Genomic DNA, 23550 nt, shown 5'->3' on the forward strand with positions numbered 1-23550 from the left:
AGATAGGTTAATCCTAAGGTTAGCAAAGTAGTTGAATAAACTGCTTCTGAAACCAAATATCTGTAGAGCTATAGCTGAGTCCTGTGTAGGCTGAGGGGTAAGAAGGCCTCTTCTACCTCACAGTCATACGAAACAAAAGTCAAAAATTACTGAATGGATAGATTGTACTGACAGTTTAAAAATAAGGTAATGAGATTTTGAACTAACCCAGAAGTTACCTGAATAAATCCCGAAACACTTTCATCATTCACAGAGCATTCAGACTGCATAATTTAACATTGCCAATAAAAGAGAAATTCAGTCATGGAAATGTATAAACGTCTAGGGAATACCAAATAATCTATTTACAAGCTTCTGTTTTGTCTTTATGCTTTGATATTCTATACTTTTATATTTTATTGAAAAATTACTAAAAATTATATTCTGTGCATCTTCATTGATGGACAGTATAAATAGCATTACAGCACTTGTAACTGTCCCCACAAAAACATAGAATAAGTAGGTAACATATAGGTAACATAGGTAATAGGTAACACAGAATAAGTATTTCTATTTTAAAAACAAAATCCAAACCCACATAATCTGTGTAGTCTGCCTTTACCTAGATTTACTTACATAATCAAAAAGGTATGCATTTAGTGCTCCTGTTCCATCAACCAGTGTAAACCTCATAATAAAAACATACTGGAGCAGCTCAATACCTAAAGCTGAAGGAAAAAAAAAAAAATCTGTCTCTTAGAGTGAATAAGCAAGACAAACCACAAAAACTCAAGCTGACAATATCTGTCCTTTAGCAGTAATTGACTTTGAGTACTGTAATTAAAAGCATAAATTGACAGGCCAAAAACCAGATGCTCTGAAGCACATTGTGATTTGCTTAGAAACACTTACATAGATGAATCTATAAAAATGCAGAAAGATTTTTAAGTAATACTTCTCATCCTAGTAAAAGAAATACTAATATTTGCTTAGATCTTAGATCCTACCTTGGTAGGATCTTCCTACTCTTATTTTTTATCCATGGAAAATTAAAGGAGAATTGTTCTTAATTCAGTGATAATAAGATAGCATTCCACCTGAAAACGTATCTTCTGAGAAAAAACAATTTGTTTCATATGATGCAGTAAAACCTATCGGGCAAAGTCTTATTCAGAAAAACTTTGCTGGCAGCTCTGAAAATACTCCAGCATAAGTAAATGACTATAGTCATTCTCTCACTGGCAGCAGTAACTGTTACACTGAAAACATAAAATATCTTAAACGTACAAAGTTACTGCATCTTTGCAGTCTTTTCTGTGTACATCTACTTAAATTGGCTAGTCATTTTATGTTTGACTGATCTGATACACTTGCAGGGTATAATTTAGTCTGAAAATACAGATGATAAAAGAATAATATACATAAAACTGTTTAAATGCCAGAAAACATTTAATGAATATAGTTTTTCTTTTGCAAATTAAATGTCAATTGCAGGTGCTGTATAACTGTCAGTTATATATTACTTTACATTAATTTAATAGAATATAATTATGAAAGTTTATTTAAGAGAACTACTGTATTGCTTGAATAGGTTTTTTTCCTCTTATAGTCTTTTACCAAGCTTAGATATTGCTAGGTATTCCAACTTAATATGTTAGAACATTAATTGATAAACATGAAAATAATTTTTCCTTAATATGTTGTGAAGTTTTAAGCTCCTTTTTAACTCCAGCATTTGAACGTGTTGACTACACAAAGAACACACAAAGCATGGAACACACATATATGTAATGGCATAATTCCTTTCATTTGAATATTATTTCTTGCAGATTCTCTGGAACGTGCTTAGCATTGATAAGGTGTACAGAAGATAAGTCTAACTTGTACTAGTCATTAAAGAAGACTCTCTTTAGTTCAGATGAGAAAAATAGTATCTTCAAAAGGAAAAGCAAGACTAACTTCTAGGACTGCAAGCATGTACACAGTTTAGAAATGACATCTGCAACCAAAAATTCATCACATCTGTACTATGATAGGTGTTACTAGTGACACCTATGGTAGAAGAAACTATTGAACATAAAAAAATCCTTTAATTCGTACTGTAATGTTTCAAAACTAAGTATGTGATTTCAACAATTTATCAAAAGATAAATAAATTTTACAGTTTTATACTCAAGCATAACTATAAATTACATGCTTTCTGTACAAAACTGCAATCCAGAAACTATTTCACATAAACACTTCAGAATCAAAGTACAAAAGTATTTCAGGATAGTATCATGTCACCTGACCTTGTGCTATTTCAGTTGGTTCCCACGATGGTTGTTGTTCTGCTGCAATGGAACTTAGACTCGTGATAGGCTTTGGAGTTGAACACTGCTTGCACCTAGCATTTAAAACAAGATACTGAGACTAACCAAACACTGATTTATATATTATAGAAGATTTCTGAACAGAAAAAAAAAATAAAAATCTGATTTTCTTACTCAGCAGGAGTGCAAAAGTATTTCTATTGCTGTTTAAAATAACTATTCTACCAGACATACAAGCTTTAGACCTCATCAAAACCCTTAATGCTGCTTTTGTATAAACCATTTTGGTCTGGAAAAGACCACCTCAGCAAATAGAAAGGAGGAAAACTGTACATCAAGGCTGAGAGAGTTGGGGTTGGTTCAGCCTGAAGACCAGAAAGCTCTGGGAAGATGCTATTGCAGCCTTTCTACATATAAAGGGGGCTTATAAGAAAGACAGAGAGAGACTTTTTACCAAGGCCCATACTGACACGACAAGGGGCAATGGTTTTACACTGAAAAAGGGTCAATTTAGATTATACAGAAGGAATAGACTCTTTACAATGAGGGTAGTGAGACACTGGAACAGGTTGCCCAAAGAAGTTATGGATACCTGTCACTGGAAGTGTTCAAGGTCAGGTCAGATGGGGCTTTGAGCAACCTGATCTAGTTGAAGGTGTCCTTGCCCATGTCAGGGGGGTTTGACTAGATGACCTTTAAAGGTCCCTTCCTGCCAAAACCATTCTATGATTCTGAGATCATTACACTGCTAAACATATATTCATATGTCACTACTTTGTTACTTAGCAGTATAAACATCTCACTTTGCAAAAGCAGGAACGAATCTGAACTTGCAGCATGCTCTAAAAACATAACCAGGATAGAGGAGAAATTTGAGTTTACCTATGTTAAAAAACATTAACTATGAGTTATTAAAACAATCTCTTATTATAATTATAATTACAAATTTTACACGTGACATAGTAAGCAAATGCTGTAAGTGGACAAAAATATTGAAGAACTGTTTTCAAAGTTGTACCCATTTGCCTCGAAATAAAATTACAGAACAACTATTTTTTCTAAGTTAAGATTCTGTGCTAGTATATAACAGTTAGAACTTATAGACATTTATTATCTTTTAGAATTACATGTAAAACACGTAATAAAAATCAACAGCACTAGTTCTGCTCAAGTGACGTAAAGCCAAGCTCAATTAGGTTACTTTTCTCCTTTAAAAAAAATAAAAAAATAAAAAATAAAAAAAATCACACAAACTCCAACAAAGTAACTTAGCTTTGAATTTTGGTTTTTATATGCATGTGTGTGTGTTTTTACATATATATGAATAGACATGCATATGCAAACACATAAATATTTATACATGTATTCAAGCACATTGCTACAGTAAAAATAACTTCGCTTTTCATTCTACTATACAGAATCTTTTAGGAAGGAACCTCACAAGGATGTTGACATTTTGAAGCTTTGTTCCACGTGCTTTTTTATCAGTAGTGTATACTTGACTTTAGTCTAATGAGTAAGACCAGAAAATGCTATTTTTCTGACCAGAAAACGGAAGATCTGGACTAAAAGAGGAAGACTTAGGCATTCTGCAGCTTAAAGAGACTCACATGTGCCTTACCGTCTCTGTAGTATACTGGCCTACCCACACACCACAGGCAAGACTGAACCTGGGGTGCTGTGTAATTAAGGGCATAAGAGTTATAGAGCAAGATAAAGCCTGAATGCAGTTGAGTCATTTGATATGAGGTAGTAGTATGGCCTTTCATCCCTGATCTCAGCACTGCTGATGATGTTACATGCTCTGCATCAAAGAATCTTTGGTAAATTATCCCTTGAGCACTGTGGCTTAAATTACTGAAAAAAATAAGATATCTATCTATTACTGCAACTACTAAAATACCAACAAATACTTTTAACCTACCCATAATATTTTATGTTCCCTTGTAAAAGAAAAGGAGCTGAAAGATCTAATAATTCAAGATCATCTTCTGTGGATCTCACAGGAATAACACATTTAAATCTTTTTGTAAGTTTCCAGACTTCTTTCAGTGTTCCACCTATTAAAAAAAAAAAGTTTTTTTTAAACTGTAATCAAGAATAAATTGAACAACTTGCATTTCTTGGCTGATTAGATGTTGATTTCAGACCTTCAGTAAAATTGAGACCCACTATGGAAAACTGAAAAAATGGTCTATAACCGTCTCACTCTTAATAACAGACTCAAAAAAGAATCAAAGACTGAAAGGCTGAGAGAGTAGGGGCTGTTCAGCCTGGAAAAGAGAAGGCTCTGGGGAGATCTTACAGTGGCCTTCCAATTCCTAAGGGGCCTACAAGGAAGCTGGGGAGGGACTTTTCATAAGGACAGTTAATGATAGAAAAAGAGGAAATGGCTTTAAGCTGAAAGAGGGCAAGTTTAGATTAGATATCAGGAAGAAGTTCTTCACTGTGAGGGTGGTCAGACACTGGAAGAGGTTGCCCAAAGAAGTTGTGGATGTCCCCTCCCTGGAAGTGTTCAAGGCCAGGCTGGATGAGGCTTTGAGCAACTTGATCTAGTGGAAGGTGTCCCTGCCCATGGCAGGGGAGTTGGAACTAGATGATCGTTAAGGTCCCTTCCAGCCCATACCATTCTATGATTATCAGACCAGATACCTTAACACCTTCCTCATAGCTACCACTGTAACTAGTTGCATTTAGTTAACAGCACTTTCATATGAAATTTCTCCTATCATTTTACTAGCAATTTTCTTGGGAAGGGGGGGGAATAAATTAACTTTTTGCAAGTGCTCTTAAGTAACTGTTCAGCTTTTAAGTGGCAAAGATATACCAATTTTTAACAAGCAGTTTATGAAAAAGTAGTTATTCAACCATGCCATAACTGACATGAGGTGGGAAATACAGAACCACTAAACTTCATGCTAATTTGAATGCTACTAAATTGGGGCCATGCTAGGAACACAGCAGAAATTTAAGATATTACAGCTGGAACCCTGAGATTTTCCAATTCCAGTGACAGGAAAATAGTTCTTTCAAATTTATTACAAATCACGGGATAACCTGCCTTCAGTCTCTGCAGTATGGGCTGCAGAACTGATTACAAAATCTTTCTGACATTTTACCAATTCAGTGGAAACGTAATAAATTTATTAATTTAACACACAGATAACAGTTATTTTGGGAGTAGTTCAATAAAAATATATTATCTAATCAGCTTGTGAACAATTAAAAAAATTGAGCAAATTTTTAAAATAAATGTATTCTACAACTGTGTTGTTTACCACTATAACTAAGATGTTACAAAGACTTTATGACAAGTAATTATAACACTGGTTTGTAAAATATTTATTGTATATATTTGTTACTTGTATTGCAGAGGTAACTAGAGAAGAAAATAAAATCAATAAAATTGCATTATTATTGGTGATGAAAACATGCACAACATGAAACCTCCTCAATGAAATTAACTTCTAATAATAAAAAAAAGAAAAGAAAATAGAAAACAAAGGTCCTCCAAGTACAGTGACACATATAAAGCCTCTTATATACATCTGGACTCTCATCAAAGGATTAACATACAAAATTCAAGGTAGTTTTAACTGACATTGCTAAAAGGTCTCCAGAATTTCAACTTCACTGTAATATGATAGTTACATTGAGCAAATGTATTCTTGCTTCTAAGAGAGTGGCATAAAACACAGAGAATTACCAGGGGTTGACAATGACATGAATCACAATGAATTCATGTACAAATAATGAGGATATGCAAGGAGCATTGATCTACTCATTAATGGTAACATTTCACCCTTCAGTTCAACTAAGCTCTAGCAATGGTTATGGATTCCCCTTACTCCCTGTGGAGGGTCACATAAAATTCTGTCCATTATCCAACTATTTCCTCAAAACAGATGCCAAACACTCAAAAAGAAGTCCTTGCTTCAGCATAATGCTTATGGGGAAGAATGGAGTAGTGTGCTGCAGAGAGCAAATTGCTTGTGTTTAACAAGCAGAATCTATACCATGTCTGTCTAATAAGTGTCATAACATGTTTGGCCTTTGAGGGTTGTCTGTATCTGAAAAACAGCTGGGAAGATTTCTAGGGCAACTTCAAAATCTTCACCTCCAGAAATTTAAAGATAAAAATTAAAATAGCATGTAGCTTTGGCAAGGTTCACAATCAATGTTCTGGGAAAAAAGTGCTAAAACACTGATTATGCCTTTTGTGCTCCAACATGAAGCACATATATCCACACACATGCATACTTAAGCTGCTGGTGCTTCAATATCTGAAAAAAGATTTACCAAGTTAAACCGTTCAGTTATTTTAGGAAAACAGAGTAGAAATAGTTTATTTTTTCTTATGTGTTTACAGATAAGGTTAGATCACCAAAAAAAAAAAAAAATCATCCAGTTTGGGACATGTCAGAAATAAAGCAGCTATCAAAACTAGTTGAATATTAAAAAAACCAGAAAATAGAAGAGGTTTTGTCATGAACCCTTAGACAAAGGAACACCTGACTTATATTTGCATAGTCACACCACTACTTGAGCACAACTGAAGACTTTGTTTTAAACTTGGAATGGTACTACATGCAATTATTTATTAATTTTATTCTATTAAAAATATTCCTTATTAGTATTCTAAATTGCTTAAAGTTCAGTGGCTATTTCTCTTCCCTGAGGAAATCTGAAAAAAAAACCAAACCAAACCAAACAAACCTCACACTGCAAGAAGCTCTATTAATCTGAAACAACACTGACATCCAGAGGCTGACAAAGTTAACTGTAGGCTTGTATTATCAGAAGCCTTTCAAAACTTTTCCACAGCAAGACTTAAAATAGATTTTAAAAAAAAAAGAAGATTAGTGAGTTTTCAAATCAGAACTGAAAAAAATCAGTAAACACAGCAAGGAAAAAACCCCACATATTCAGATGTTAATTTTAATAAACTTATCTGTACAGTTTTAAAATAGACCAAAGCACCTTACAAGACCTTCACAGATGACTTTTTCCTGTTTGCACAACAGTAACGAAGTACCAGCTGAGTTTTTCCTTTCTTTGAAGATGCCTTTATGATCAATCATCACTACTTACACGGAATACAACTTCAACATATCTTCGCAGAAACTCAGAGTGGACACTGTCATAAGAAGTGGCATATTTGCAATTTATCTTACCTTCTATCATAAGCAAAGTATCTTCAGGCTGTTGAAGCATTTCATCATGCTTTACAAAATGAATAGTTATTTTCCTTTGTTTCTGGTCTTGTGTAGTCCACATTACAGAATCATACCAGGATGTATTGTGTAATTCTGGGTTTGGGGTAGTAACGACAGAGCTTCGTAAAATAAAGTCAAATTCATCTCCATCTGGAACTTCTTGCCTAAAACAGTTCCCAAAACGAGTAAGTAAATTCTAACAGCTTCTCCCTAGGCAACCTAGCAACAAGGACAATAGTACTCTGAATAAATATAAAAATATAGTCATGAGAGTTGAAGTATATACAGAAAAAATAACTTTGTTGTTATATCAGTTTAAACATTTAGAGTTGTATAGCAAATTATGACAATATAATTTATTTCCATGTTAATAAATACGCTAAGGAATCTAATTTTACCTAGGAGCAGAGACAGCCTAGTGGCTTCATCCACTGTAAATCCATATGTAAATCCATGGAAAAACAAACATATATCAGCTTTATGTGATTTCAGTTGGGCCTTAAAAGGGCCACACAACTGCATACCACTTCAGGAGAGTAAAAAGACTGCATAAGCTCATATAATTTCAAGTTTTATGTTCTAGCCTATTTTACTTTGCACATTTTGGGGGGGGAGGGAAGGAAAAAGGGCAGGAGCAGAATATGTGCCATAAAGGGGAAATCTGCAAATCTGCACCACTCAGTTTCCTTCCTGTCCTGCTAGAGTGCACCATTCATGCATTTCCAGTTGTCATCCACAGAGAAGTAATGCAGGTAACTAAAATTTTATCAATATTGCTGACAAGAGGCAAAAATCTAATAGTTGGCACACAAATTAAAAAAATGCATTAGAATGTTTTCTTCTAAGCAAGACAGACCTGCTGGCTTCAAGTGGAATACGAATCGTGACAAAGGACAATAAAATAAAAAAAGGGCAAAAGTTTGGGCTATTTCATAAAACACTGAAAAAAAGTAGGTGCTAAGCTTCAGAGTGGAGTTAAAGAAAAAATACTGTCAACTCTGGGAGATTATTCTGACTATTTCACTTTCAAATCCAAGAGCAGCTGCTTCCACCAGTGAATAGAAGAATTCCTGCCTACGAAACCAAACTTTGATATTCTTCTGCTGTGACTGTAAAACTGGCACACAGAGGTCTTCCTGAACCTGAACTTTCATTTCATGAACAGTGCTGTTCACATGAACTCTTTGCACCTGTGTTCCTCTATTACCATTTCAAATGCAAAAGCAACAGACCCAACATAACAGGTCACCTTTCCAGATATACCCATTAAACTCTTCCAACCTCTACAGCCTGTCTGCAGATTTCCCGCAGAGGTGGGAATGGAATGAATTGTTTGATCTAAGCTACACACGAAGGTTGAAACTTCTGTAATGTGGATACATAAATAAAACTACATCCATGTATATCAGTATTTTGCTATTTACAGAAAAGTTTCCAGTCTAAGTCTAAAAATCAAAAGTACATCTCTCACAAGGATTTTATACCCCAAGTGTCATATGCATCTTACTGCGTTAAAAGGATCAAACTTGCACTGAACTTTGTTCAGTCAGGCTCTTCAGCATATGCTAAATAATAAAACAACAACTTCTGCCACAGCAGAACGTGTAGGAGAAAAGGATATCCCTAAATTGTGTTTCCTTCCTGGGCCTCTTAACTCATCCAATCCAGGCTGCAGTACAGTTTTACTATATTTCACTGATTCCTTCCATCTGAAGCACACAGTTGACAAAAGAGAAGCTAAATTTGTGGGAAAGCACTGGAAGTAGTCCCATCATTGCAGCAGGATGGTGGTAGTAGTAGTAGGAAAAACACTAACTAAAGCATCACAAATCTATCTGGTTAAAAGTCTGCCCAAATTCTGTGGCCAAAAAAGGTCTGTGAAACAGGAGGAGACTCAAATGAACAGAAATTACATTAACAAGCCAAGAATACATAAAAAGGCTATAGTAGTCATGGAAAATTGTGGGATAAAGTTCATAAGGAATGAACAAAATTATCTCACTTATATCTGCTTATTACAATACAGAGTCAGCAAATATATCAAAAAAGTGACAAAAGTGGTAGAGAGAGTGAGTAATTATCTCCTTTTTACAGTGAGTAATAAAGACCATGTACTTCTATGTTGTGAAGATGATGCAACACTTCCTCTTACATTAGCAACTAAGAGAATGTTATAACAACATCTGATAAGGACCAATGCTGTTAAAGCTGCAAGCATGCTACTTTCCATCCAAAAGATTAAAGAGAAAGATCGCAGGGGCATTTTCTTGTCTCAGTGATGTTTGTACCCGATAAATCTTGATTCTGCAAAAAATTTCAAAAGGCTAGGAGAATGCTAACTTGCCATCATTTAAAGAAAGCAATAGTTTACACCAGTAACAACAAAGCTATTTGCTTGGGACTGTTGCTAGGTTAAGTCAGGTAAAAAAAGCGATACAGGATTCAGATGATCGTGAACAGCACTGTAATGCATGTCACTCAGTAGTTTAGTCAAAAATAGGCCATATCAAACAAACTTTCATACATTTTAAATTTCACCAGAAATAGCATACAATTATTTTACTGAGCATTACTTGGCACAACAATAAATGGCATTAAAGGGGAAATAATGATAAAATGGTCAGTGAACTGATTCGGGTCAGAAAAAGAAAAAAATACCAAGGTGAATGATGTTTCCCTGATATTTTTGGATCCAGAAAATACACTTTCTTTGGAAGATACACTATAGTCAAAGATATTTTATTCATTCACTTGAAGACTATTATCCCTTTTTGCATATCCTGCTTTAAAACTGCAATACAGAAACAGGTACTTAAATACAACTTTAGTATGGGAAAAACTGCACTGCTAAGTTTGAAAATAAAGAAAAACTACTGTTTAGAAAGCACTCAAAGGATTCTGTAAATGGAACTCACTTATGATTTTCCTACCTATTACCAGCAAGTTTCAAATCTTTGCTCAAAATGAAATACATTTACATTCAGCTAACTTTACACAAAAAAGAGGATGAAAATACAGTGAAAATCTAGGCATCCCAAAACATACAGAACAATTCTTAATTACTTTTATTTTGTGAAATACTTACAAAGAGTTGCATTTGGAACAATGAAGTTTAATAGACTGATAGAGCTTCTGGGGTTTATAAGTTCTCAGCTTTGCTCTAATGCGATACTGTTGAGGAGCTGTGCTATTCAGAATGGTTTTCAGTTCTGTGTTACTCAAATCCTGATGATCTGTTAATACTGCAAAATAAAAATGCACACACAAAAAAGCCATGCATACTTATTAAACACCACAGTATTTGGCATATGGGAAATGGCCATTGCAGGTATGTATTTTCCCTTCATTTCCAGCTTCAATTCCCTTCCCAGTTGCAGCCTCAGTTTTATCAATACATGTTACCATAGTCTTTAAGATAGACCACTACAGGCTGTGGGAGCATGGTGTACTTCAGGGTACAGAAATTCAACATGTAGAAAAAAGCAAATTAAAGTAGACTATATAAATATGCTCTCTTCCTTAAAAAACATAACAAAACCAATGTAACATTCATAAGCTTACAGTCTTAGAATAGCTCTTCCTATAATAAGTAAAATATACTATTTCAACCTTTGAGCTGAGGTCTCAAAAATATTTTTGTTCTTTAGTAAAAATAAATTTCACCTAGAGGTCAAAATGTTTCTTACCTGTAACAGATAATTGCTGACATCTCTGTAAGTGTGATTCAATATCTAAAATCAAGAAGAATTTTCTAATTATTTCCTTCCTTCCTTTTCTTCTTTATCATGTGGACACACAAAACCAAATAGATCGAAAGGCAGATAGATACACACATAAAGCCAAAAGCTGAACAAAGGAAAACGGAATCCCTAATAATGTATGAAAACAATATAGCAAAAGAAAAAAGGAAAGTAAGCAGGAGACAAACATTAGATATCGAGTTAGTATATTTTGAGGAAAAAAAAGTGTATACATTAAATACCAATGCCCATAAAAATGAACACTTTTCAAATCCATACTGTGAATGATACTGCTAACAAACTGTACTCATCCTCCTGTAATCTTTCTGGACAAAATCATAAACACATAAAACCAATATGGACTGCCTGGTCCCTCCTCTGAACTACTACTCTACTACACATGCACAGTGCAGTAAATATGAGCAAAATTTTTTCCAAAGTTGCAGTGTTACGGTCTAGATATAAAGTATTTACTTATTCTTGACTTTTAGACCCTTTTAGAAATATCCTGTCACAGTATGTTAACGGCTAAGTAAGATAGGGTTTTAAAAACTAGAAGGAAAAATGCAGACTATGCCCAACAGGTTTTAGAGTTAAATTCTTATACTGGGCTAAAAATATAATTCAAAGAATAATATGTGATCTATAGAGCAGTCTATAAAGTACGACTTTTCCATAGTGCTGCACATTGTAGTTCTGCCACTGACACAACTTTCAACGCAACAGTTTTAGCAGGGCTCATCAGCAAGCAGCTGTTTAGTAGTGTTCTCAGTGCCTGCTTCTGAGGAATCTCCCTTTAAAGGGAGGGAGTTATGCTATTCTGCTTTATGACGTAATATAGTATGATTAAGAACACCACCTGTGTTTAATAATTTATTCACTACCTCCTATGAAAGTATCTTTCCATGTATATGGAAGGCTTCTGCTACAAGACACAAGGATAGGGTAATGTCAATTTCCAGTTTAATCCAAAAGAATTCTCTAAGGTACCCTGAAAGTAACCTTATACACTTAGAGAAGCAGTAACTGTGACCATCTTAACCATAACCAAGAGCGAATCAGCTTTCAATTGCTCTTACCTGTAACACTGTGAAAAGTGCCATCTAATTCCAGTGAAGACATGCTTTCCATACTCTGACTGTCTGCCAGATCCACAGATTCCAAGAATCTAAAAATAAATTATTAAATGTTTTATAACCTAGAGAAGCATTTCATACATATACATGCACTTATATGAAACATATGTATGGGACTACACATACACTTATATGAAACCTACTGTTTATCAAAAACAGGTATAAAGTTCAGACATAAATCTTTCAGCAGAGACATAAAACTCAGTTGAGCCAGAAGTTGCAGGAGTGTATATTAATGATGTAGGTGAGACACTACTTTCTGAATCACTTCCAGAATTTCAAATACAATATAGTGCCAAAAGAAATGTGTACTACTGGAAAACAGAATTCCTGATAAGGGAACACAGACTTCGGTTACGCAGCCTTTCCTAAGGGAAAAAAAGGAAGGTTTATGGTCTACAAAGAACTACAAAGATGCTGTGAGGTTATGCTGGGAGAAAATCAGAAAGGCCAAAGCCCAACTCGACCTTAATCTGGCTACTCTTGTACAAGGCAATAAAAAATGTTTCTCTAAATACATTAGCAACAAAAGGAAGAGTAAGGAGAATCTCCATCCTTTACTGGATACAAGGGAAAACACAGTGACAAAGGACGACGAAAAGGCTGAGGTACTTAATGCTGCCTTTGCCTCAGGCTTTAACAGGAAGACCAGTTGTTCTCAGGGTACCCAGCCCTCTGAGCTGGAAGGCAGGGACAGGAAGCAGAATGAAGCCCCATAATCCAAGGGGAAATAGTTAGCAACCTGCTACACCACTTAGACACACACAAGTCTATGGGACCAGATGGGATCCATTTAAGGGTTTTGAGGGAGCTGGCGGAAGTGCTCACCAAACCATTTACCAGCAGTCCTCGCTAACCAGGGAGGTCCCAGTGGACTGGAGGTTAGCAAATGAGATGCACATCTACAGGAAAGGCCAGAAGAAGGAACTGGGGAACTACAGGCCTGTCAGTCTGATCTCGGTGCTGGGGAAGGTCATGGAGCAGATCAACTTGAGTGCCATCATGAAACATATACAGTACAACTGCTTGATCAGGTCCAGTCAGCATGGGAAAGGCAGGTCCTGCTTGACTAACCTGATCTCCTATGACAAGGTGACCTTAATGGACAAGGGAAAGGTTGTGGATGTTGTCTGCTTAGAGTTTAGTAAAGCCTTTGACACCACTTCCCACAGCATTCTCCTGCCGAAACTAGCCGCCAATGGCTTTGACGGGCACACTCTTCACTGGGTAAAAAACTGGATGGCTGGGCCCAAAGAGTTGTGGTGAATGGAGTTAAATCCAGTTGGCAACCGGTCACAAGTGGTGTTCCTCGGGGATCAGTATTTGGACCAGTTCTATTTAATATCTTTATCAATGATCTGGATGAGGGGATTGAGTGTACCCTCAGTAGGTTTGCAGATGACACCAAACTGGGTGGGAATGTTGATCTGCTTGAGGGTAGGAAAGCTCTACAGAGGGATCTGGACAGGCTGGATTGATGAGCCGAGACCAACTGTACTCATACAAGACCAAGTGCCAGGTCCTGCAGCTGGGTCACAACAACACCATGCAATGCTACCCCCCAGTGCTTGGGGAAGAGTGTCTGGGAAGGGGGGTGTTAGTCAATAGCCAGCTGAACATGAGCCAGCAGTGTGCTCAGGTGGTCAAGAAGGCCAACAGCATCCTGGCCTGTATCAGAAACAGCACGGCCAGCAGGAGTAGGGAAGTGATTGTGCCCCTGTACTTGGCACTGGTGAGGCTGCACCTTGAGTGCTGTGTTCAGTTTTGGGCCCCTCACTACAGGAAAGACATTGAGATGCTGGAGCATGTGCAAAGAAGGGCAACAAAGCTGGTGAAGGGTTTGGAGCACATCTTATGAGGAGCGGCTGAGGGAACTGGGGTTGTTTAGTCTGAAAAAAAGGCAGCTGAGGGGAGACTTTATTGCTCTCTACAACTACCTGAAAGGTGGTTTTAGCAAGGTGGGTCTCAGTCCCTTGTCCCAAGTAACATGTGATAGGATTAGAGGAAATGGCTTCAAGTTATGCCAGGGGAGCTTTAGATTTGATATTAGGAAAAACTTCTTCACTGAAAGGGTTATCAAGCACTGGAGCAGGCTGCCCAGGGAAATGGTTGAGTCACCATTCCTGGAGGTATTTAAAAGACATGTGGATGTGGCCCTTAGGGACATGGTTTAGTGGTGGACATGGTAGTGTTAGGTTAACAGCAGACTCAATCTTAAAAAAGTCCTGTCCAATCTAAGCAATTATATGATTCTGTGCTTAAAATGTGCTCAATATTTTTCCTTAACCGTTGCTTTTATCTGCAAAAGATTATATGCCACTATAAAACAGAGTAAGTACATTAATGTAGCCAGGCCTGATTATTACGGCACTATAAAATAGAAATCTTAATCCCTACTGTATTTTAAATTTGAAAAATTAGCCATTATCTACCTATCCCTCCAAATACTTACTCTTCAGCTTAGCGGTGCTAAAGAGTTTCTGGTCCATACATACATTCACAGTTCTAAACTGTACAGTTGTTAACATTAGCCTAGAATTTTCCAGAATCATCTAAGCAAAAAAACTACATATAGAACTACTTACGCTTTTAGTTCCTTAATATCTGAGTTACTTTCTGGTAAGACTCCTATTCCTCGACCATAACACGTGCCACCATGAAGATGAAATTCTATATGTGAGACACCTTCACTGTCAGCACTTGCTTGTTTTGTATGAATACTGTAAATTCTCAGAAAGCTTCCAATCTTAAAGAAAAAAGATAACACAAAGTTAGCCATTTACTTTGTAAAAAAATCCTAGGCATCACAAAGCTTAGCTGAAGTTATTGGGGACCTCTGGAGATTGCCTAGTCCAACCCCCATGCCCAAAGCAGAGTCAAGTACAGCAGGTTTCTTAGGGCTGTCCCCAGCTGGGTTTTGAATATTTTCAAAGATGGAGGCTCCAAAACCTCTCTGAGTGACCTGTTTGTTTTGCTTTATCAGACATTACTGGCAGCAAAGGCTGCTTCAGCACCAGCATAAGCCTTCTTACTAAATCTGATTCTCAAGCAGACTTCAGAAGACACATCAAACGAACCAAAATACTCCTTTCCTGAGGGCACAATTTGTCTTCTATATTTACAACACAGCCCTGCAGAGACTGACATGCTGCGATTTGTCCACATACGATTGCACTCAACAACTAACCTCATGTCCATCCTCATGCATGGCACATTATCTGTTTGTGTATACAAGCAAGCACATCTGCTTATTCAGATCTATCATATTTTACTCTCACGTTACAGATAACACTTTTTAAGCACCAGGACAAAAGGCACCATGTGTTAGAAATCCAAAGATTTTGGCACTGTTCCTAAGTCTGTTAGATATTCTCCTCAGGTACATGGAGAATGTGCTCCTTGTTTTGCTTAGAATTATTTTGTGTTCTCTGAAACAGTTTTGTCAAGTTACACAAATGGACTTAGACTAACTTATACAAGTACCTATTAAAAAAGAAGTTATGGAGTGCTCAACATTGAACACATCTTTATAACTTTGATTTTATTTCAAGATACCATTCCCATTATCCCTCATCGCCACCTCCCCCCAAAAACCTAAATCGAAACCAAGGTTCTAAGGATAGAAATCTCCCTTTGATGTGTTTTAAAGGCTTTTGAATCAAATCAACTAGCACTCAAATATTTAAGTATAGACTAAGATCTAGCTGATAGCTGTCAAACTACACACATGCAATAACCTGGATTTATGTTCACCCTAAGTATCTTTTAAATAGCCCTATATAAATGATGAATTCTTTTAAATTGGCTTTATTTAACATTAACATTACAGGAGACAGTCTGTTAAGTTTTATTTCAGCTTTGCTCCTGCTTTAACCAGTAGAAACCTAAGAAGTATTCTTGTTACACTGGATTGGCCAGGTCTTAGTATGACACTTACAAATGTATGTATACATGCATAAAAGCAGATAGAGCAGCATCTTGATTCTGGAACCCTCCTCTGTATCAAGGAACAGACTATGACTATATGATGCTGGTATCAAACTGCACTTTTAAACAATTATCACACATGAACAAGGCAGTATATTTTCAAAGTCAGGCACCAGGGACATAAAAGCCTGCACCTACTCTGCTTCTGGCATGGAGCCTGCACCTATTCTGCTTCTGTCATGGAGCTCTTACCAGAGTTTTAATTGATTTGCACCATTAGGAGGCTGCTCATTTCATTCATTCAAAGCAAATCAATAGGACAGCTTGTGCATTTCCACAGCAGTTAAGAGGCTTATCCTGAGGCCATTTTTTTTTTTCTTTCCAGATGCTAAATTTCACTTCATTAAGTTGAATATTAAAAAATGCAAGGTACAGTTGTATTATAAAACTAATTAATGACTATGACAAATGCTTTTAGAGAAAGTCTTTTTAGACGGTCTTAGCTAAGTTCCACTTATCAAATAAGCTTATGTCAATATAATAGTGCCAAACTACTTCCCCCTCCCTCCCCCCCAAGAGTAATTGTACATAGGCAGGAAAAAGTAGATTAGATTATAGTTGAGGATTTTATTTCTTTCAAAAACAACGTATGAAAAAATTAAATATTTACTATATGTACAAATATAAAACACTGAAGAGAAGAGCCCAGAGGCCAAGAATACAAAGTGCTGGCTTTTCCTTCTAAACTTGTGTGCTGAAATTAATGCAAAAGTTAAGTGAATTACATGATTTTGTGCAACACTCAACTTCCCAAGATTTATTCTCATTTTAAAAACGTATCTTCCTATAACTGCTTTTTATTACATCCCTTTTCTGAAAAATGTTATTTTTTATATATATTTTATATCACTAAGAACTATACGAAAGAGTTGCATTATCACCAGCACTGCTAAACACTGAAAAAGTCCAGAAGGTTACGAATGTGGCCAGCAGAGCCCCGCAGACCTGCCCGTGCAGGACGGGTGCCATGTGCGGGAGTTCCGCTGGGAGGCGGCATTGGCCACCGCTAACAGCGGGGAGCAACGCGGCTGCTGCGCCTAAAAATGTTACTGCGTTTCCGTTGCTTACCGAACGCTTGCGGACCCAGCACACTTTATATACCTCACTGAGAAGCAATTCTAATCTCCATTTCAGTAAACACCCCTGACTTACAGAGCCATCGCTAAAATCCAGTACAAAACCAACTCCCTCCCTGACTTTGCAGCAGTTCTGTTTAGGAACTACCTACTTCAATTTAGAGCAAGTTCATCTAAAATTAAATTAAAGCAATAAGAACACATTTCTTGCAGTAATTTAAAATATACCAATACTCTGTTTGCAGTCTAATTCAAATATGACTATTTTAAAAACACATATTAAGGCTAAAAAGAATCGAAGAAGTCACATCTGCAGTTCCCTATAACTAGCCAACTAAAACAACTTTTTAGCTTAGCAAATTCTCATAATTATTTCAAAACATAGAGGGTTGTGTTCATATTTAAGACACTGATTAATTCAGAATGGTCATTTATCACGGTAGTTAAATGTTCATGCTTGTCCAGAAAGACACTCATGACAATAGGCTGTCTTTACCTATAGGAATTACTTAAAATCATCTGTACTAATTTTTATGCCTATTTTATGGCAGATGCTATTAAATGAGACTTCTTTGTCATAAATTTATCATATCAAAAGTCTAATTTTACTGAATAAATTATGCACGACTTTTTTGCAAATAAGAAGAAGCACATACACAGTATTTCAGTGTGGTCCTTTGGAATAAAAAAATACCTGCTTAAATCCATTAAAGGGTTTGGAGGACTTGGGAGTGGGATGGGGAGGGGTTGTGTTTTTTCACTTTTCCCTTTTTAATGAATACAAAGACAGAAGTGGGGGGAATACCACTGACAGGTCAAAGGAATGCTACCCAGGCCCGAAAAATATGAAACTAGATATTACAGCCATGTAACTCATATAAGTTGCAGGTTGGAAATGTGACTCAGACTAGAAAAGCAAGCAAGAAAACTACTATCAAAAAAAGACATGACATTTTATACAACAGGAAGAACAGCTGAAAATACTCAAATTCTGCATCTGAAGATACATAACACGAAGCAAATACTGTGAAACAATAGACTAGGACTTGTATGCATGCTCAAGGTTAATTGTTCCAACTGTTCTTTCCAGAAAACACATGGCAACACAAAATGGATAGTATCAAGCCATAAGAGGAAGGCACAGTACCATAAATTCAACGACTGACCATAAGGAAATCTTCAACCAGTTGTGAACAGCTGGAACCCTAATGTGCACTGACTGACTGCTGATGTTCACTCACCCTGATGCCTTCCATCTAGCAAAATGCCACAGATGGAGAAACCCATGTCAGAGACCTATTCCCAAACTGTATGGCAAGGTCAGTGAACCCTGAGAATCACAGAATGTTAGGGATTGGAAGGGACCTCGAAAGATGATCTAGTCCAATCCCCCTGCCGGAGCAGGAACCTAAATGAGATCCCATAGGAAGGCATCCAGGCGGGTTTTGAATGTCTTCAGGGAAGGAGACTCCACAGTCTCCCTGGGCAGCCTGTTCCAGTGCTCCGTCACCCTCACTGTAAAGAAGTTTCTTCTCAAGTTTAAGCAGAACCTCCTGTGTTCCAGCTCACACCCATTGCCCCTTGTCCTATCGCTGGGCATCACTGAGAAGAGCCTGGCTCCATCCTCATGACATTTGCCCTTAACATAGTTGTAAACATTAATGAGGTCTCCCCTCAGTCTCCTCTTTTCCAAGCTAAAGAGACCCAGCTCCCTCAGCCTTTCCTCATAAGGGAGATGCTCCATTCCCTTAATTATCTTGGTGGCTCTGTGCTGGACTCTCTCAAGCAGTTCCCTGTCCTTCTTGAACTGTGGGGCCCAGAACTGGACACAATATTCCAGATGCGGTCTCTGGAAAAGCTGGAATAAGAAAGGCTGAAGAATAACAAACTACGACTTATGGGGAGCAACTATACTCCGGAAAGTTAGTTGCAGGCTGAGGTTCCTCGAGTAATGAGAAAGCTTCATGCGAAATATATAGCCAAAGGACGAGGGAAATTCAGGAAAAAGCAGTGAATGCCATTGCCTTTGCTTAGTTGTAGCTTTTGCTCGTGTCTTTATGCCCCAGGAGATAATCTACTTCAGAGATGAGATTTCTGAAAGTTGTTTGTGATCTGCTAAGGCAGCAAATGCTGAAAAGCCACAATCTTACCCATCAGGAAAGGGAGGCCAGAAAATACAGGGGACAAAAATTCTACTTTACGGTATCAACTGTAGCGTACCTTCAACATTACTGAAGTTCTCTCCATTGAAAATTATAAATATTATTTGACTGTCTCAGAAAATGGGATAAAATGCTCATATCTTCAGTGTTCTCTGAACAGACAATCCAAACAGGAGCTTTTAAGAAACTCTTGCAGGAATATCCTTGACATTGTGCTCCAGGATTTGCTAAAAATTCACTTTACTACATTACTCACTTTCTCTAGTCTGCAGTGCTTACTCAGAGCTTCCTTGTCTGAACATGTGCCTACAGATAAATTTTAAAATATTTCAGATTTTTTTTTTCCCCCTCTCCAATCTGCCCTTCTTGGTATCAAAGTTGTGTAAAACAGATTTTTCCTACGTAACACATTTCAGAGCTGCAATTATCATTGCAAATGGTATATGACAACATGGGAGACTGTAACCTAACAATTCCATAACAATTTACATTAAAAAAGGCAATTCTAAGATACTGTCAAATACAGAAGCGATGGTGCAGAAAAACAGTGCACTTTTATTGTTTCTGAAACCACAAACTGACAGAACATTTAGTACAGTTTTTGTCCACACTGTTCCCATGTTCACACTCTGCAAGGTGCACATGAATACACTACATGCTCTTCAGTTTTATACTTCTACATGAACAATTAAAAAAAAAAAATCTTTCATGACAAGACCCTGAACTAAATAAAATATGATACAGATTAATATAGAGTTTTTCAATTAAACTTTCTTATGACATGAAATTATTTCCTCTAGTATTTAAAACCAAACCTTTTATTAAATCTTCAATTTTAGGAAGATTCCTGCAAATTTTTATTATCTTTAGATTATTCTGTGAAATAAAATTAACTGCACATATTGCAACATGAAGTTAATAAATCTTCCTGAAGTTGAATTGTTAGGATATCAGCACTTTTTGTTCACGAACTCCACTAAGGCAATCCACTAAATAGTGGCGTTCAAAAATTATCTAACTTAAAATGTTTACAGCTTGTATGAGTGAATCTGCCTCAACTCTCAACATAGCCAGAAGGAAAAAAACCAGCTCATGTTGCTCAGTAGGTCAAACCAGGTTTCTTAACAGCTTCCTTTGACTTTAGAGCTTCTGCTACACAGTGCAGTATCCAGCAAAGGCACAGATGCTCTAAAGATAAGAAAGGAAGGGCTAATAAGAAGGAAAAAAAAAAAATTGAGAGAGCTGATTAAGATCTCCCACATACCACATATTCCATGGGAATTTCTGAATATAAATAAGCAACAGTAATAAAGGGAGTATCATCAGCTACTCAACAAAACACATTTTATTAATATTAAAATATTTTTTCTCTTAATTTTCAAAACATACTGCTTCACTGGAACATCAGCAGTTTTTTATACCAATAGATCACACCAGTCAACAAGAGAAAAATTCTGGAAGAGAATCTGTAAGTAATGAAATACTCCTGTGAGTAAGTTTTGATACAAATTCTTACACAAAGGTGAATTATTTTGCTGTCATTTACTTATGAATGAGCATTAATACATTAAATTAATTTAATGTCTGATAGCCTCAGCCTAACACCTCTATTTTCTGCTAAATACTTTCTCAGAAACAATGCTTGGGTATAGAGGGCAAGGAATAAAATGAAAGATGTATCTGCTCATTTTTTTTGTATTCAGAAGCAAGATGGCAGTATTGCTGAAGATCAAATGTTTAATTATGTTGTTGTTTTCTCTATCTAAGCACAATCAACATTACTGACCCACTAAATGAAGACTGCACTGCAAATTGCAGAATTTTATAGGACAGAAAATCTTTTATTGACTTTAGAATTACAGGCCTTTGATGGGACTGCAAGTTTAACCCCACTTTATATAATTTAAAAAATAATTCTATAGCACAGGATACATTTTCTGAGTGCATTATTTTCACAGGATTCTATATGATATTACAGTGTCTGGAAAGAACTGCTTAATTAGAAGAATTTTTTTCATGGCAATTTTTGGGTAATGAGACTGTTTTACACGTGTTGAAGGAGTTTTGCATTCAAATAAAAGGTATGGTAAATAGAGAAAAAGATAAAGAGGAACATTTCAAACTAATTAACAGTAGAACTAAATTGATACATTCTCTGAAGTGAGTTCTAAGCAGAAAATAGGCCACGAAATGAGAATCAGAAATACCAAACTGTGCATTACCTTAAGTGATTTTGCCAGTTGTACATGGTTATCATAGACTAGAACATCCACCGTTAGATTTCGCAGTTGATGCAGAAGAACCTTTTCTCCTTCCAGGTCTCTTGCTTCCACAGGCACCTTCCATGTTGGGTAGGGACATTTTGTGCCATCCCATACCTGCAAGGCAAATGAACTATTTCAATATGCTCAGAATACTTTAGATTTTTTAACAATTTTTTTGTTTGATTAAAAATCGATAACAATAAGAAATCTTAATTGGAGACTCAAGTCTTAAAGTGCTTATACTACTTAGATTAGATTTTATGGTATTTCTTTAAAATTATTCTTCTTTATAGAGAATTAAAATAAACTCCACGGAGAATATGACCCAAGTGATAAGACTTGAGATTTTTTAATATCTAAAAAAAAAAAAAAAAAAAAAATCAGCACTAGCAAAACCTCAAATGTTTATCCAGCAGTTACAATTATTAGAATTCACCATATGCAGAACTGTCTATATTTATTATTTTAATCCTGCTATAGGTATTTTTAACCACTCCAGCTACAGTATATGAAGATTGAGTATACAGCACATACTCCATTAATTACTGATGATCTCATCAGTATACACTATTAGTTATCCAGAATGTATTAGAAAAACCTCAGTATTTTACATTTAATAATGAGCAGTCTAAAAATGGTTTGCCTAAAGCTAAGTTTTTGATACACTTAAGTGCTGAAATATCAATAAGAGTTATTTTTGTGCTACCAAAGTTATTGTGAAAAAGTAAGACTACCAGACTTAGCACTTTGGAACCAAAATCTTACTACTTAAATCAAACATTCAGTGATAGCTGCTTACAATATATTCTGTAAACTATCATTTCCTGAGTTCCTGAAGATATACTCTTCTCAAAGACACCAGAAAGGGAGAAAAAAGACATCAAAGCTTAATTTTTAAAAGGTTTCTAACACCTTATGCTTAACTGCTGTGGATCAAAGGTCCACAGGAAAAGATCTAAGAATCATCAAAGCCACGTGTAAATACACTGAGAGTAACTCATGGTTGAAATACTCATCCCAAATCAAGAGATAAAAGGGGAAACTGTTCACAGTGAAAATGAACCACAACATAGAAGCATGGAATGATATGGGTTGAAAGGGGCCTTAAGTTTTCTTACGTAAAATATTTATCAATGAATGTGTCTGTTTTATCAAAAACTAAATCACAGTGTCTTGATAACTAAATCTGACAAATTATTAAAAAAAAAGTCTACCTTTAGAAGAAAAGATGATCCATCCACTTTTGCTTTTCCTATGAGCTGGCAAGTGAGATCAAAGAACAGCATTGGCTGGACATCAGACAATTTTGCTGCTGGTCCAGAGATGGAAAGATTACTGGCTGCCCAAATACGTAATTCTTCAATTCTTTTCTGTTCTTCATCCATGAAAGTGTACACTTTGCTAGAGGTTCGAGGAACAACGCGTGCTCCTACAGTTCCATCAAATGTCAAGGATGCAAATCCAGCACTGGTAATTCCCTGCATCTGTCCATTGTATTCCCTGATCTGTAACAAAACATGAGCAAAAAAATATATGGTTGCACTACACCGAAATATATATATATGTTTATGTTTTAAGTGCATGAAGAATGGATCATTGATCATTTTTGTTCCTAGTACTATTAGAAGAGTGGAGTCAAAATAAAACAAAAAAACAAAAAAAAAACCCAAAAAAACAA

General features: G+C 36.2%; 1 protein-coding gene across 1 annotated transcript in view; it reads right to left on the reverse strand.

Moving 5' to 3' along the window:
* POT1 (protection of telomeres 1) overlaps window positions 1-23376 on the reverse strand; it is a 27289-nt gene extending 3913 nt beyond the window's left edge. The window contains exons 1-10 of the mRNA XM_010166329.2: window positions 23087-23376; window positions 21831-21986; window positions 14969-15129; window positions 12327-12415; window positions 11194-11238; window positions 10593-10749; window positions 7466-7671; window positions 4216-4351; window positions 2271-2365; window positions 616-707 (exon numbers count right to left, since the gene is read on the reverse strand). Coding sequence (XP_010164631.2) covers window positions 616-707; window positions 2271-2365; window positions 4216-4351; window positions 7466-7671; window positions 10593-10749; window positions 11194-11238; window positions 12327-12415; window positions 14969-15129; window positions 21831-21986; window positions 23087-23356 — 1407 coding nt within the window. The 5' untranslated portion in view covers window positions 23357-23376. The remainder of the gene's footprint in view (window positions 1-615; window positions 708-2270; window positions 2366-4215; window positions 4352-7465; window positions 7672-10592; window positions 10750-11193; window positions 11239-12326; window positions 12416-14968; window positions 15130-21830; window positions 21987-23086) is intronic.
* Between the last annotated feature and the right edge of the window lie 174 nt (window positions 23377-23550).

Source organism: Antrostomus carolinensis, unplaced genomic scaffold, assembly GCF_000700745.2.
Source record: "Antrostomus carolinensis isolate BGI_N321 unplaced genomic scaffold, ASM70074v2 scaffold12224, whole genome shotgun sequence".
Lineage (NCBI taxonomy): Eukaryota > Metazoa > Chordata > Aves > Caprimulgiformes > Caprimulgidae > Antrostomus > Antrostomus carolinensis.